We start from the raw sequence: 12,921 nt of genomic DNA on the forward strand, positions 1-12,921 counted from the left end.
TCATGTTTTGTCACGATCATTGTTCAAGAGTCGACATTTGGCGTATTGTGACATAATCCATCACACATAGGCAATCCAACATGGCTTATGAGGACCCAGTCTGAGACAAAATTTGCAAGTTGTAACTCTTTTATTAGTATTAGTATAATATAAATGTTGTAAAGTAAGAACACGTCCCATATATAAATATGAATGTCGTGTTGTGCCCGCAGTAAATCGGACAACACATGACTCATGTTGTGTCACGATCATTGTTCAAGGTAAGCCGATACTTTGGTCTATCGTGACATAATCCACCACACGTAGCCAATCCAACATGGCTTATGAGGATCCAAGCCGAGCCGTTTGTAAGTTGTAACTCTTTTATTAGTGTAATAATAATACTAATCCATCAAGAATTTTAAATGTCTTATTCAAGTGCTTTTTTTATCTATCATTTAACAGAGTTCGATTTTCACCCTATAACGTGGGTTTTACCCAACCCCGGAAGGCCCGAATACTAATCAACTATCCATTCATCAATCATCACCATTGACCATTCACCGGTAGAGGTTCGATAATTAGGGTTCACTTCTTCGCGGAAAATTCCCAATTGATCCATCTCAAATCTCAATGTTCTACTGAAACCCTAAAAATTGAACTACAGTGATGTCATCTTTATCATTATCCCCACCTCTCGAAGTCTCAATTACATTGGAGTCAAATTCTCCTGCCAAAATCACCGAAACTTTCATAACAAATACGAATGATCATCGGTTTTACAGTTGGTGGTTTGATTGCCATGGAATTTTGCACAATATTTTCCTAATCTTACCTTCTGCGTTGTTTTTGTTCTACTTGGCATTTCAAGCGAAAAAATACTACAAAAAGCTTTGGATTGGAAGGTCTCGCATTATCAACTCTTATTATGGAATTGTTTGGCTTGTTACTCTCCTTAATTTTGCTTGGTGTTGTTTACAGGTATTTTCTTTTCTATCGTCTTTTTCTTTATTTGGAATTATCTTTTTTTGTTTGCATGTCCATAGATGTTATTGAGTTAAAAACTGATATTGATTTGTAATTGATAAAAAGACACATTAAAAGTGAAACTTCCTGAGTTGTTAGGTTTATTTACATCATTTGGTGATTCTGTTTGCTATATGTGACTCTTTCTTGTGATACTTCTGATCTGTATCTTTATTTATTTATTTTTTTCTATCAGCAAGATCATCATCATTGTATGAGATGGATGGGTGTGTGTATCATGGTTACATTACCTTCTACGGAAATGAATCACTTTTTTTCTCATCCACACATTTATTTTCTATCTCACTATCGTCCACACAATTCAAATTTTTTGTTCTTATTCTCCAAACAATTAAACCACTTAATCTTTGTCCAAAACCGTTTGGTAGCAAACTCTTAAGAGACATGAGTAATGATGAAGAATTGAAGATATTTATTTATTGATGGGAAATTGAATACGGATTTATGGTAAATGGAGCATGAACGTCTAAGACGTGACTAAGGATAGTTTGGATGCAGTGGTAAAATTAGAGAGCCTGATTGACGTGCAGGCTACCAATGCGCATTAGACTAGATGAACATGCAAAGGTGCACTAATATGCTTGTGTGCACGGTAAAGGAATGAAGCTGTATGATTTAGCTAGTCTCCACAATGGATGTAAATGATTAATTTTATAGCTCTAGAAGAGATGTACATTAAATGGATATACGTGTGAATGGGATGAAACTGATGGTCTGATGCGGTTGGGTGCTTGCCGCACATCCAGGTGAGGCAGGCTTCAGGAAACAGAGTTGGTGATGACTCAGTAAATTGCAAATGAGCTTTGTGAGTATAGTTTGTTTGCAATGGTATCTAGCCTAGAAGTTGTAGTATAGCAAGGAAAGCTTGTCGTTGCTGGATTTTTACTTTTTTGTGCTAGTTCTAGCTTATCTACAATTGGTGCTTCTTTTTGAATGTTTCATGACGTGTTGGACGAAGCTCTTGAGGAGCTAGAACAGTTTTCAGAAATTGCAGATTGTCACCATGTATTTGAGCACTCACGCATAAAGCAGCTTGGGAGTACAACAAAAGCTCTTGATTTCGATATTGTTGGGGATTATATTGACAAAATTGAGTTTGAATTTTCTCCACAACCCATACATGCACACATCTACAACGATACTCATGAGTCATGGGTGCATGGAAGAGAGTGAACTTGAAGCAGTCTCTACGATGTATGGGTATGGCCAAATTTGCAATTAAATGATTTGGTTGGGAGGGATAGATTGTGCTGAGTTGTTGCCTCCGCAAATACCAAACTGTCGGCATAGTCAGATTAGCACCAACTCCAATTCGTCAATTTTGTCCAAAGGAATTCTGCTAGGTTAGGACTTTATTAATATTTGGATATGAATGTTCGACAAACTACTTTATTAGGAGCTTTTACTTATTAGAGCTATATTTCTATTATAAGTTTATGTAGAATTACATTTATTGTAGGACTTTTAAGATCATTAGAGTTACGCTTAGTTTGTGATGTTGGGTCTTATATAAACTTATGCATAGCATGAATAAGATGGACCTTATTAAGTTAAGCTTGAGAGCCATCTTTAGAGCCATCTTTTAACTGTTGTTTAAAAGAGTGAAAATTCGCATATGTGTGATCAAGTGATTTGAAAGTGTAATCGAAGTGGGTTTATGCAGTGTATTCTTTGAACTTGTTTCAACTTTTGAGATTGAATGTGTGAATTAAGAATAATCATAGTAATGTTGTTATTAAGTGATGTAATCCCTTTAATGACCTGGATTTGAACCTGGAAGTTTCATATCTCGAACTTAGTTGGTTTAACTTGTTCAGTTAAAACCTGGATACATTATATCCAATATCGGCGCAAAAGCGATCATTATGCTTGATCAATTTCGTGATTCTATCAACATACTATTGGTGGTGAGATCAGTTATTTAGAAATGGAACCAAGCATAGCCATGCTGTTTATTGATGCGCAGTTATTTTTAAGGTTTTTCTGTTTGAATGACATTGGTACAGTATTACATTGAACTTTTGGAGTTTTCTTGCTTTTCATAATAACAAAATTTATGTTTGTTTTGTATTGATTTCCCTATCTTAGAGGGTGAGGTTTGTTTGGTCTTTTAGTTATTTACTTGCAGTTTCTTCTTATTTGACAGACATGGGAGTGTGTTCCGGGAAAATCACTATCATGGAACCTTCTGTCTTTATTTACTACGTCAGGGTTGCTGTTTCTGGAAGTGAGTTTGATTGCTTTTCTTCTTCAAGGAAATTATACAAGTGGGACAGAAGCTTTGACTCGTACTTTTGCTATCTCTGCATTCCTTGTTGGTTTGGATATTTGTCTTATGGTACTTCTAATCTTTTCTCAACCTACTATTCTCTTTGTAGCTAATAGATCCAGGCAGGTTCTTTTTCTTCTTTTGTGATCTATAATATTTTTCTTTATTGAAGTTTGTGTTTGTGCGTGTCTACTCACAAGTTTTATTTTCATTGTGATAGATTGTGTGGATTTATTTAGAATCACTGTGTTGTAAATTTTTCATGCGAGTTTGTAAGACATGGATATGGTTGGTGAATTGAATTGAAGGGGGCTTAATGAATTAACATGTTTGCGCTTTACATGGCTGATTACGTATCGTAATCATTTATTGTGCTTACACTTGCTCCTTTAGTGCTACTTTGCTACCCTAATGGTTGTCTTTTGGATTATAACATATAGAAGAATTAGCTGTTGCTCATTTGCTCCCCTACTTCCAAATAAGTAAAGAAATAAAAGAAAACAACATATATTGGATTCAATTTAGAGGATCTGAGAGTAATTGTGGAAAGGCTATGACTCCATATTGGAGGAGCTGAATATTTTTCCCGCAGGAAAGCTAGCCATCAAAGTTGGAAGTTCCACAAAAAGAGTAATTTCTATAAGTTGAGAGTTAAATTTTTTCCTTTACATTCTTCTCCTCAAGGATGCCTGACGGGACTAATTTTTAGTTGAAACTTTTAGGATGTAGCAACTTCATTTTTCATCATCCTTTTTTGTTTGTCTTGATTCTTGATGCTTCCATTTTTCTGTTCATTTCTTTCATTGGCAGTGTTGTATAGATCTGGAATATATATATCTGCGCTAAAAACATTTACTCCTTAACCCAATCAATTTGCTAAATTTTTTTGTTTGTCCTAAATTCGTAATCAAGTTGCTGCATGTCCATATTTGGAAAGGGTCCCCTTCACTTTCTTCAATTCATATGCACTCGTTTCTGGTCTGTTTTAAAATCTTTCACATAATTCAAACTTTTTGTCTTATTCTTTTAGCAAACCAACCATTCTCTTAGAAAAGCATTTAAACTGCTAAGTAGCAAATTCATTGGGACATATAGTAGTGTTACTAACATGCTACATCTTTTCCTTGGGTTGTAACTTAACTACAAAGTAACATCTAGAGTTATATTTATAATCCAAGAATTTTCTCCTCAGGGAATTTTTGTCTTTGCATTTGGAGTTCCATTATTTGTTGAAAGTAAGGATGCACATGGAATGAAATGGGGTATGTGGATTGTGCACAAGCTAGTGCCAACTGCAGTTTATGGCTCCTTAATTTTCATGTACCATTCCAGCTGGAGAGAGAGGTTGCCAGGTGAGTTCTGCTTAATTAGGAATTATAAAACTGCAGTATTTTTTCCTCTGAATTCCATACTTTTTTCTCTGCAGCTAGGCCTGCATATTATAAGTACATCATGATCATGTCCGGTCTAAATGCATTGGCGCTTTTTGCTTCTATTCTTAGCGGAACTGGTTTTGGGTTCTGGTACGACGTCTAAGTTCTGTTGGTCACTTCATGTTTCTACTTGCAGCAGTTCTGTCCCATTAGGTCTCGTTAACCGTCGCTCGTATCATTTTTGTTATCTCAGGCTGTATGATACCATGGATATTTGCTACCATGCATTTTACCTTCCTTTGATCTACGTCACATTTTTAGCAGATTTCTTACAGGTAAATATTTAAGTGTTTTTAAAATTCTTTTGTTAGGCCTCCTCAAGTTATACCCCCAAGTCCTAACTGATATTGGTTTGCAATGTGTAAATTCAGGAGGAAGACGTGAACTTGGATAATGTATACTACTCAGAGATGAAAGATGCTGGGTTCTTTGATGCAGACTGGGACTAATATTCTGTAAATTTTTGTGGGCTTCTTGTAAATACATTTGCTCTTTTTGTGGTTATAAATAAAAATGAAACAACCTGATTTTCAAGACAAAACTGTAGTGAAAATGACAGATTATCATTTGGCAATACTATGCACCATCCTGGACTGTCCCCGAACTTTCAAGGGCAAAAGTTAAATATGAGCTTTTGAGTACAAAGGTATAGGTTTAATCTTTAACAATAATAAACTATTATTTTATTTCAAGTAAATAAAGTATCGCTTTGTTCAATTAATTTAATTAATGAAGAAAATAAAAAAAAATAATAGCACTACCTTTTTATAGGAATAACAGTATTACTTATTAATGAAAATATCAATCAAAACATCCATAAAAGTGTCGATGGTTCTAACTTCTAAGCCGTCGTTCTAGCACCAACCTTAACATGCCAGTGGCAGTACAGTGAAGACTTAAATAGTAAGAGTATGGTTTAGTAGAGTAAAAATCAAAGAGTGGTTTTGTCAATTGTGTACCGAGTTATATACGACTTAAGATCCTTTCATCATATAACTGTCAAAAGTATTCACTTTTATAATTGTTGTAAGCTCAATTGAGGAAAACTTTATGCACAGCAGAATTTTTGAGATGTGGAAACTGGAAAGCGATAAAACCATCGAGCATTGATTTTTTTAATCGGAGGCAATATATATTAATTTATGCTGAAAACATGCAACTCAAGATGACCGTTTTGGCATACTCGTCAAAATGTTGAACTTGAAGTCTAATCTAAAAGAACACGCATTATGGGGAAAACCAAAAGAAAAAAATTTTAAATACTGAATCCTACAACCCCAGCATTTTTATCCATGTTAATATGGAGGGATCTACTTCTTGAGTGAGTCGATAAGATCTGCAGCTTCTTTAATAGTTGTGATATTTTGGGCACTCTCTTCCTCAACAGTGACACAAAATTCCTCCTCAAGTTTCATCACAATCTCAACCTGCAAAAAACGGCATCAAGCTAGTTAACTTAGAAAAACGCAGATCGGGAAGAAATTGATGGCAGTTCTTCTATTCTACATAAATACACCTTCACTCCAATCGGACTGAAATTGGGGTTCACAAGTATGCAACTACTGAAATACTACTACTACTACAGTGGTACCCCTAGTAGATCGAGATTGGAACAGACAAGAATGCGAAAGATCAAAACTCAGCACTTTGCTGGTGGAATTTATAAAGAGTGAGGAAATTACATCTAACAAGATAACCATAAGGTATGATGTTGTAACATAGGTTACTCTAATTTCTTAGAAAGTGTGTAACAAACAAGAGTTATCCAAAGTAACAGTGTATCATATACATGCAAGTTTAAGCGGAAATTAGAAACATGTACTGCCACCAGGCTATCAGCTCAAAAAACAGCGTAGTGTTATACTACTACAATTGCATCACTTCCTTAGTGAATGTACTTCCTAAATGTGGGATAAGGAAGGCGGATTTATGTTTAAAAAGTTCTGAAGCAGTAAATAAACAAAAGATACTTACTGTGTCAAGTGAATCAGCACCAAGTTCCGAGAACTTTGTTTCACCAGTAACTTCCCTGTCCTCTGTCAAAGCCAACTGCTTCCTCACGATAGCACTGACCTTGTTGACAGTCTCTGTGTTAGCCTGCTTAAGGACACAAAACGCATCTTACAATGACACGCTCCAAAAACTAAAAGGAACTACTACTGAGATACCAAGGTAAATGTTTTGATGAAAGCCTAATGATGTTAAAAAGTAAGTCGGGCCATTACAAATTTACAGTTTACACATCTAATGTCAGAAGACCTCAATTCATAATCATACTTCAAATGTTGCAACATCACATTATGTACTGATGAGCAAAAGCCAAAATTACAGAAAAAAAAACCTCAGGTATTGCTGGTTCATACGTCAATAAAGCAAACATACAATAAAGACTAAAAGAAAAAACAGAAGAGAGTATGACAAGAAAAAAAACCATACAGCACAAGAGACCCGGAAGCGAAGGGGTGCCCTTGGATTTGTCCTCACGAATGACACTGACGACTTCAGAGCATAATTGTTGTAGATCAACTGTCGAAGAAATTCAATTGATCATAAGAAACATATAACATCATATAAAAACCAGAAATTCAATGCTCATCAAACTGAATCATTTATTTGTAATAGTCATCTGTTGCTAGTATACTGTATACCAAGTTTATCAAAAACAGAAAATAAACAAATTGGAAAGCAGCATGTAAAATCTAACAGTTTGGGTGGTACATCATTCTCGTGTTTCCTCTTCTCCCATAAATCTTCCCATCTTTCTTTTGTAAGGGTAAGGTTACATATTCTTAATCCGCATCAAAGAGATCAGCCAAATTCATGATAGAGTGCAACTAAAAGACGAGCTTCTCATTGTCATTATTCATCAGAACCTTAATAGAAACTAGATCATTCCACAGATTAGAGATCAAAAAAAAAATCTTGTAAAATCAAGGAAACATGGAAAAACAGAATAGAAAACGCAGCAAAATAACATTATTAACTTAATTAATAAAAATAAGTTTCTTAATAATCAACTTTCAAATAATTCAAAATAGCCAACAACAAAACAACAATGCCTAGGCTTTAATCTTAAAAGATTGGTTTTTTTAATAATCCTACATTATCCTTTATCCTTTTCCATTCATTTCAATTTTCTGGCATCTCAACGTCAAATCCTACATTATTCTTTATCCTTCTCCACTCTTGCTCTCTAGGTCATTTTATGTCTTCATTGCCCCTTTTCAAATCCCATTAGATCTAACTTTCTATCGTCTTTATTGGTTTATAGTCTTTACACATATCCAAACCATCTTAAACAATCTTATTTCTTCTCCTCAGTAATTGAGGCTATTAAACTCCTTTCTCATATCTTCGTTTTAAATCCCCCTCAAGGTATGTTCGCTCATTCAACAAAACAAACACATTTCCACTGCTCCTATTTTCTTACTAAGATCCTTTCCAAACATCCAACATTTTTCTGATCCATGGAGTAGCGCATAAGATAGTGGAATTGTTTTACATATTCGTAAGGTACGTTTTTAAAACTCAGGGCCACACCAGCATAAAACTTAAACTGGAAAATACAATATTTTTAAAAGCAAAAAACGACAACAAAAATTGGTCACCATCGTTTAGCAGTAAATAAATCATCAAAGTAGGTACATTTATGACTGATTAAAATCATAACAAAAACGCAATAAAATGAAAGATTCGATGATAAATCACATCGTTTATAATTCACACTAAAACTTTCGGGGATCAAACCAACTGAATCCCTTACCAAACGATCACCATAAAAAATACAAGGATCAAGCAATGCAGATCAATAAAAAAAACAACAGTTTTAACTAACTGTATCCAAAAAAGATCAAAACAAAACCGAATCACATACTCCTATATTTCATAAAATGAAAAGAAGATCCGAAAAACAAGAAGATCAATCAATAAGTTAATTTAAGAAGAGAAGAACGAATTATACCGAGCTCCGAAGACAACGTTGAGGACAGCACTTGACGGACATGGATGATCCAGTGCTGGAAGCCATTGCAGAGCGAGAAAAATGAGAGAAAAAGAGTGTGAGAGGAGAGGAAGACTGCCGCAAGAGGAGAGAGAGAGCGTAGAGGTTAAAATAAGAGATCGGACGGAGAATACGAAGATCGTGAGAGTTTTGTTTACAGTTACTCTTTGTTCTGTTTTACCCTGCTACATAAGCTTTTTTACAAGAATTAAAAATTATCCTAGTATTTTTATATTAAAAAATCATTATAACCTTTATTAATAAAATATAAAAAAAATTAATAGCAAAATAGATATTTACATAATTTTTTTTTGCCAAAAAAATAACAATATAGTAAGTAATTAAAAATGTTTCAATTATATAAATGTAGAAAGTATAATAAGACGGAAGAAATATATATTACTGATCAATGAACCGATACACCAAACTTAGATGCCCTTACCCCACTTCTCTTAAACTCTCGCTTTGAAGTTTGAACTAGAGTTGTTTATAGTGATGCTATTTCTTGGAATAGATCATCTTTCATGTGAAATGAGCGAAATCTAAAGATGAAAGTGAATCGAATTGGCATGTGAGTAGCCAAGACAGAACACGACTATGCATGGCACGACTTAGTCTGTAGCTTGTCTAAGCACGAGATGAAATCTGAAGAGGTATGCCTCAAATTGGTCGTGACATCATTTGGGGAATGTCGTGCGCCACCACCTATGGCACGAGTAAGGCCTGGGTTTTGGCTTGTGGGTCAGCCGTTGCTATGTGATACCAAATATCATGTTATATGAATATACTTGTATAAGTTATACAATAATTTTTATACGATGCTGTCTCACTATAAGATAAAAATTATCGGTAGAAATTAAAATTATACTTAGTAATTAGTGTTGACATACTTAGTATTTTTATTTTCTTTTATTTTGTAGTTGGTTCTACTTATTTTTTTTATTTATAGGCATTTATTTTATCTTTCCCGTGTAGTTACATCTCCTTATCTTTCTCGAGCCGGGGGACTCTTTTGGCGTGCTCTCCTTTATAGGTATAAGTTGTCGTCGTCCTTTCCTCCCCAGACTTTGTTCATAGTTTTTCATGAGTTGGATACACTGGATAGAATGTTGGATGATTACGATGAATTAAAATTTGACAAATATTGACCAAGGAAATGTATTGATGATCAAGGTAGGTTAAAGACTACATAAAGTTTTAAATGCCTTAGCAATTAAGGCTAGACTTTTGTGCATCTTCCCAACTAGATGACCATATGGAATTTGTGTACCAAAGTGTGGGGTACATAAATTAAGTGAAAAGTGGAAGTAAGCCAGAAACTTTGTCTTAGCAAATGATACTTCACAAATGAAAATATCGTTATATATAGGTTAATTGTCCATTACATATTTATTATGAAAATATTGACTTTTTATTTGAGGTTATTTTACCGAAAAATGGTGTCACACAAGAATAACTCGTGATATTTGGTTCATATAAACTTATATCATTGTTAAAAAGAGTTTTTTTTAGAAAAATATGAGAGTTTAGTATTGAATGAAAAGGGATTCAATTCCGTAAATAATATTAGAAAAATTTATATAGATATTTATGTCATGTACGATTTTAAAACTAACATTTTGATATAAATTACTCATTATAAATAGTATATAACTACTAATGTAAAATAAAAATGATTTCTTTGGAATGAATTAACTCAGCACACAAAAAATGTTTATAAGATGGAAGATCATTTTAGAAAATAAACTAACTAGAAAAAAAATTGTTATTTAGCTAACAAAATATTAATTGTAAACTTATGTTATTAACTTGCTAACATACATATGAAATGCAATAATAATAACAATATTAAACTTTAAACACATAATTTAAAAATTGTAAAAAGTAAATGAGAAAATATATTATAAATAATAACCATTAAGTTTGTGATAATTTACTAGAAGTATTAAATTTGGTGTATATGTTATAGAGCTATGCAATGGTGCATTGGTTTTCAGATCTGACTGTTAAATATAAAAGTTTAAGTAGATTGGACCTTAAATAAGTCTTTTATGTTAAATAAAAATAAAACGGGCTCTATACGGGCCTTAAATGTATTTTTATCATTATTATTTTTGGTTGAATTAGAATACATTAATTTTAATATTAATTTATAATAGTCTATAATCTAATTTTATTTGACAAAAGCAAATATTTTATTATAAGAAGTTTTAATCAATTTTACATGCTTATTCAACTCATTGCACAACTCTATTTGTTACTCCCCTGTCTCAAAAAGAATGTTACATGTGAAGTGCAAAAATAAAATTTGATGGGTAAGTTAAGTAAATAAGATTAAAAAAAATTTATAGGGTCCAAACACGAACCAAACAATACTAGATTTTTCTAGTGCAAAGATGGTTATGTAGTTTTTTAAGCTTATGCTTATGCTTTAGTTTAGGCATTTATTATTGACAAATTTTCATTTAAGTAGCATTCGCTTTAAATATTAAAATATTTATTTTTAAATTTTAGGTTTTTCTCACAATAAGATAATTTCTTACCAAATTGCTTAATTGCTCTAAAATTTCTAAACAATTATAAACGAAACCTAAAGAACTATCATACTTCATATTTTACTCTCTATTTATAATAGATCTTGAATCACAACTCATAAGTCGATATTTTAAGTATCCCAATGTTAATATAACATCCAACAATTAATATAATAATAGGTCTTTTGAGAGACTGTGTCTTTGGAATATGGCTTTTAAAGCCCAACTCAATTTACAAAAATACCTAGTACGTGCATGGATTTTATAAAAACACCAACTATAATTTTTAATAGGTATTTTGAACAAGTTTTAGTTGGCATTTGAACTAGTTTTTTAGTAGACATTTTGCATACTAAAGTAGGCATTTTAAATAGTTGATATAAGCATTTTAAACTAGTTATAATAAGTATTTTTGCATACTAAAGTAGACATATACACCCCCATAGGCCATAGCACATAACATAAATCTAATACATCAAACTATCTAAACATCTACAGAGATAATATAAACTCTTATAGAACATAAATAAATACCTACCCCAAATACATACAAAATTACCTATAATACATAACAAAAAATACTTACAGCAAATAACCTAAACACCTATAGCATATAACTTAAACTCTTACAGCAAATAACCTAAACACCTACAATACCTACTTGACAAATTAGCATATTAAAAATACCTACTTGACATACTGTAAATCCCTACTTCACATATCCTAAATACCTATTTAAGATACCTTAAACCTCTACCGAATAGGCATGTAGTTACACTACATTTTTCATTTTTGTATTTTTGAAAAATCTAAAGGCCAGCCCAATTAAGATCGTCTCTTTTCTCTTACATCAATTTGTGTTGTTTTGACACACTTATTGCCACCCAAAGACCAAATGGCCCATGCAATTGACAAAAGAACAAATAAAAAAGTTGAATAATACAACTATGTTTAAATGTCTTTCTCAATAATGAATTGATTTTTTAACTTGAAATAATTTGTATATATAAAAATCAAACTTAAACTTGAAATAATCTGCATATAAAAATTAAATATAAATTGTTAAGATATTTATATAAATTCAAAAATTAGTATAAACTCAAGCTAAAATATTATCTCTAAAAACTCATCAAAATACATCAAAATATCTGAATCAACACATTTTGATTCACAAGTAACTTCACCAAATCAAAATATCAATTTAAATTTACTCCTTCAATCCCAAAATGTGTTAATGATGTACAAAGGTAAATTGGTTGTTTGGTATAGATAAAAATTAAAAAAATATGAATCATGTCTAAAAATTAAAATAAAGCAAATTCAAATTGCCATGTGTTGTAGGTAATCCGTAAAAATTAATTTTAATAAGTAAAGATCAATTATAATTAGTAAAAATTAGTCTTAATTAGTAAAAAACAGTTTTAGTCACAAAAAAACAGTTACAATCAATTTTGATGGTTCAATTATGTTATAGTTTAAATCTAAAAATCAATTTTAATTAGTAATATTAGTATTAGTGTGTAAGAATAAATATGCAATTATGTATTCATAATACATAATTACATATTTACCCTTACATACTAATACCAATAAGTAATACTGTTAAAAAATTAAATTTAATTAGTAAAAGTCAGTTATAACAAAGTTATTTTTAATTTA

General features: G+C 32.1%; 2 protein-coding genes across 2 annotated transcripts; one reads left to right on the forward strand and one right to left on the reverse strand.

Moving 5' to 3' along the window:
• The first annotated feature begins 412 nt into the window (after positions 1 to 412).
• Positions 413 to 5,358, forward strand: LOC130828949 (protein CANDIDATE G-PROTEIN COUPLED RECEPTOR 2-like). Its single transcript, XM_057694997.1, has 6 exons — positions 413 to 960; positions 3,173 to 3,364; positions 4,488 to 4,647; positions 4,722 to 4,818; positions 4,922 to 5,003; positions 5,100 to 5,358. The coding sequence occupies exons 1-6, from the start codon at positions 649 to 651 to the stop codon at positions 5,175 to 5,177; spliced, it is 921 nt and encodes a 306-aa protein (XP_057550980.1). The 5' UTR covers positions 413 to 648; the 3' UTR covers positions 5,178 to 5,358.
• Positions 5,359 to 5,821: 463 nt separating this feature from the next.
• Positions 5,822 to 8,995, reverse strand: LOC130828950 (acyl carrier protein 2, chloroplastic-like). Its single transcript, XM_057694998.1, has 4 exons — positions 8,690 to 8,995; positions 7,165 to 7,254; positions 6,703 to 6,825; positions 5,822 to 6,155 (listed from the first exon to the last, which is right to left on the reverse strand). Exons 1-4 carry the CDS (start codon positions 8,753 to 8,755, stop codon positions 6,039 to 6,041), a joined length of 396 nt encoding a protein of 131 aa, XP_057550981.1. The 5' UTR covers positions 8,756 to 8,995; the 3' UTR covers positions 5,822 to 6,038.
• Positions 8,996 to 12,921: the final 3,926 nt, after the last annotated feature.

Source organism: Amaranthus tricolor, chromosome 12 (genome assembly GCF_026212465.1).
Source record: "Amaranthus tricolor cultivar Red isolate AtriRed21 chromosome 12, ASM2621246v1, whole genome shotgun sequence".
In the NCBI taxonomy this organism is placed as follows: domain Eukaryota; kingdom Viridiplantae; phylum Streptophyta; class Magnoliopsida; order Caryophyllales; family Amaranthaceae; genus Amaranthus; species Amaranthus tricolor.